The sequence below is a fragment of the Arachis duranensis genome, chromosome 4 (genome assembly GCF_000817695.3).
Source record: "Arachis duranensis cultivar V14167 chromosome 4, aradu.V14167.gnm2.J7QH, whole genome shotgun sequence".
Classification (NCBI taxonomy): Eukaryota; Viridiplantae; Streptophyta; class Magnoliopsida; order Fabales; family Fabaceae; genus Arachis; species Arachis duranensis.
Window position 1 is genome coordinate 3314449 of NC_029775.3, and position 4597 is coordinate 3319045.

A 4597-nucleotide genomic window follows, 5' to 3' on the forward strand; every position below is an offset into this window, starting at 1 on the left:
AAACACAGACTATAAATACACCTGATAAAAAATTAAATTTACACCTCTGCTGCAGATTTTAACCCAACACTACATGAAAGCCACTTGTTGTCCACAAGACCAAAGTTTAGCAGAAAATCATTCCAATTCCTATCAAATGAGTCTTTGCTATGAGAGTTTCATTTTCCCTCTCTGCTACATGTAATCAATTGATTCTTAATCTCATTTTCCTTTCTATTTGTGCTCCGAACTCTTGTAGAAAAACCTGCAACCTTGGTATAGTTTCTGTAAAATTTTCGAGCATCTTCAAGGGTGGTAAAGGTCATTCCAACCTTCGGAACAAACTGGTCATCAACAACAGAGAGGTTGCAGAATACACTATGTCAAAAACTATAAATACACCATGTCAAAACGAAGCTGGAGTTACAGAGAGAAAAACTAACGTCAATGACGAAGAACAAACCAATGAGAAAGGAGAGGAAAAGAACGATCGAAAAACCAGGGGAAGACGCGCGAGAAGAAGAACGATGAAATTTGAAAAGAAAGAAAACAAAGAAGGAAACAAATCTTTTAAATTTGGTAGTTATACAAACGCGGGATCTTTGTATGGCGCGTGTAAGTGACGTAGGAGTTGCAGCGTGTTTTAGCGGATTAGGCGTTAATGAACTTGTAATAGTTACAAGCCCTAATCGCTTGTATACTAAGCTTTTCTCTTATCATATATGTTGTATTATTTTATTTTTATCTTTTAAAAAAGATGTTTAATATTATTTTAAAAGCAAATATGTTTAAAAGAGTAAAAAAATAGATTTTATTAATTTTTTAAAATAAAAATAAATTTTTAAAAAGTATTTTTATGTTTTGCAGATCGAATCCAAGCAAAAAAACTACTAATATTGAATCCGATCCGATGTTTTTAGCGCCAAAATTTCGTTTATATCTAAAAAAAATTGCCAATATAACCACATAAATTTCACGATCTTTATTTAGTAATGTATTGAAAAAAAAGTCTAGAGATAAGGACGTTCATGGATCTGATCCGCATATCTGTAATATTTATCTGAATCTGATATGAAAATTGATCCGATCTGCAAGGCTATCAGATTGGATCCGCATATTAATAGGATCAGATTGCGAATTTTATATTGGTATTCACATATCCGAAAAAATAAATAAATAAATAAATATTCTTTTTATGTTTTATTTCAACTAATAATTATCATACTTTTAAATAAAAACAAGTTTTTAAAAAGTATTTTTATGTTTTGCGGGTATATTCGATATTTGATATCTGATCCGCGTGCGAATCGGATCCAAACTAAAAAACTGTGGATATTGGATCCGATCCGATCAGATGATTTTAGTGCGGATCAGATCATTCACTAGCATTCAAAAATCTTTTTATCATATATATATATAACACCATGAGTTAGATTCCCTTCCCCACCATATTCCAAAACTTAATAACAAATCAACATAAGAAGCGATTAATATTCTTGTTTGTGGAGGGTGGTTTGTGAGATGACACTATTGGGGCATTGTCATGAGATGTCTTGTCTTGTCTTTGTAGATTGGCATTGCATCCTAAGAATTTCAACAATTAAAATGACCATCTTTTGTTGTTACAATGGCAACTATGAACTTAACTATTCAATAACATAATTTCGGCCACTTTTTCCAAATTATTATTTTGGTTCCATTAAGGAGCAGACAAAGGGACAAGGCCACCACATCATTTAGATTTGACTTCTTTAGGGAATCTCAAATCATATCTTTCCCAACCACTACTCTTATCTTCCACACTATTTAAATATTAATTATTCGCCGTCCTTCTCACTTTACATCTCCATCATTATCTTAGCTATACTATTATTATTATTATTATTATTATTATTATTATTATTATTATTATTAAACTATTACTTCTATTCATAAAAGTATAAAACTTTGACAAATTAACTTATAAATGAATAAAATTAAGATTTATTAACATTCCGATTTTATATATAAAAAATAGTTGATTTATCTTTCATTAGTAAAATTAGTTTATTTTCATAGATTTATCTTCTAAATTTTTATAAATAAAAAAATAACTTACTCTATAAAAGAATATATTGAATTCTGCTGATAACTTATTATTTTAAAAAAAGTAATGATTCTTAGAGAATCAAAAGACACGTGTAGGAGATCTATGATGTGGTGGAAAACATGTTAACTATTCCATCCCCTTTGTCCATGATTGAAATTGATTTGCTTGTCCTTATCAAATTCATGGTGGAGATATATCCTTTCTCATTTGTGGCACCATATTCATGATCCATGATCACATCTTCAATCAATAATTGATCTGACCAACAATTTCACTTTAATTTCTTCCTATTGGGCAGAGAGAGAAGAAAACAATGGACTAAGTATTTGTATTGGTGCTATGATCAAATAACCTTCATTCATTCCAAAACATGCAATAGATTGATTACACACACCACCAAGTAGCTTTTCTCCTCATAGAAATTCATTCATTCCATACAAGCTAAGATAATATTTAACAATAATAATGGTGAAGAGGATCACAATTAAAGTATCTCCAGGAATATAATAATCCACTCCCTTAGAAACCCAGTTCCATCATAGGGATTGATCCGCCAGCTGCAACAATTTGTTGCTCAAGCTGCAAAATTAAAAAAAAAAAAAACAATGAGAATGTGAATAATGTTCTAGAACTTAAGTCTTATTAATTTCCATAGTTAAGTTAACTAATTACCCTAAAAAGTGTTTCAAGCTTATTCTTGACAAGGCAATACTCTTGCTTCACTTGTTGTAGACATCTAAGGCACCTGCACAACATAAAAATTACCAAAAAAGAAATTATTTCACTCATACAGAACTTGAAAATTACCAAAGAAGTTATCTCAAAGAGAAATTCATGGGCAGAGAAAATTCTTCATTTACATCTTGAAATTTTACTAACCACTATCTTAAGGTAATTAAAAAATGGTGGAAACTCAGGTGTAGTCGACTTTACGTGAAGTTGATAAGTGAAGTTGATAACTGAAAGCTATTAGATGATTTGACTGATTTAACTAAATTTTCATCTAACGGCTCTCAATTATAAACTTCATGTGAAGTCGCCGGAGTTTTCACCTTAAAAAGTAAGACTTTGTGGGAACTTTTGAATGAAAAAATAAGAGTTATCTTATCTATGCATTCATTGTGCTGTTAAAAAATCTATAAAAAGTAGAGTAGTTAGTTTCTAGTTTCTACTATTAAGAAAACCTTAGCCAATGGCCTTATAAAAACCATTTCTTTACACTTGTCAAACATTTGTGCATGGCCATTGTTGTAATAAGTTACTACTAGCAATTAGTACCAAAGAGTAATATCAGTATCTAACTTACGCTTCTACATTCTGATCCTCACAGAAGTTGCGGAAAGCAATGCATGCATTTTTCACCCTTTGTGCTCCTATGCTGTTCATCATACATACAAATATATGTGTCAGCACAATAATTCTTATGTGGTTTAATAATAATAATAATAATCAGAAAGTGACCTTAACTATACAAGGATTGCACAAAACCCTGCTTACTCCCACCCTTTCAATTTATCAGTCCAACAACCAATCAAAACACAGATTAAAGTGCAAAAGAAAAAAAAATATTGAGAAATGTAGAAAATTATATTGTGGAATTTTCCATAAGTTTTCAAGATTCTGTTTTGATTGGGTTGTAAAATTTGAATGAATTTTCAGATACCTTGAGCTGCTACCCTTCAACTGATGAACATGAGCATCAACTTTCTTGAAGTCAACACCTTGCTGATCCCTGTCGAGTAAAAAATAAACCAGAAGATCATTAAATTTTTCAAATTCATCAATGAATTGTGTGTGAAGAGCAAAGAGGCATTCTGTTTTGAGTTCAGGAGACACTGACAGAGCAAAATTAAGATCTTTGAGAAGCCTCTCAGAATCATCAAAGAAGAGAGACACAACTTCAACAACAAATTCAGGGTTGTTCTCGTCTTGGAGCTGCTGAAGTTGCAGAAACTGATTATCCAAGAAACCCTTCTCTCACAGCAACAAAGATGAATAAAAATCAGAACTTGGATCTAACCCCCCAAAAACAATTGCGAATTTGTTGAAAAGATTTGATCTTTACCTCGATGAACAAGGATCTGGTGTAGTCGAGCCACTGTCTCTGCATCTGACCCACGTCCATGGCTTTCAAGTTTGAAAACAGAAAAATGAAAAGCCACTTGTTGGTGTTATTGGAGCCCAACAGAGTTTTGGCCTTAAAGTTTAGAGCTTTGAGGGAATTATTGGTTAATAATCAGAAACAAAGAAATGGGGATTTGGAAAGAGAGAGGGAGGAACAAACTCCGAGGTTGGTGGTGATGTTGGGTATGTTTCCACTCTGTAATAATAATGGGTGTCTTAAACAGAGTTGAGAGAAGAGGGTACCCAGTTTTTATTCCTCTCTGGATTTGCGCTTTGATTCTTTGTTTTCTTTGTTTCGTTCCAGAATCTGCGACCCCACACTTACTCCAATTCGCGATTTTTAGATAAGTATAAAAATATTATATCATTTAAGTTATATTTTATTTTTTTATTTAATATTTAAAA

General features: G+C 31.8%; 1 protein-coding gene across 1 annotated transcript; it reads right to left on the reverse strand.

Annotated features, from left to right (window-relative positions):
- Nucleotides 1-2393: 2393 nt before the first annotated feature.
- LOC107482702 (histidine-containing phosphotransfer protein 1) lies at nt 2394-4485 on the reverse strand. Its single transcript, XM_016103245.3, has 6 exons — nt 4134-4485; nt 3909-4039; nt 3732-3800; nt 3375-3446; nt 2741-2813; nt 2394-2647 (listed from the first exon to the last, which is right to left on the reverse strand). Exons 1-6 carry the CDS (start codon nt 4191-4193, stop codon nt 2588-2590), a joined length of 465 nt encoding a protein of 154 aa, XP_015958731.1. The 5' UTR covers nt 4194-4485; the 3' UTR covers nt 2394-2587.
- Nucleotides 4486-4597: the final 112 nt, after the last annotated feature.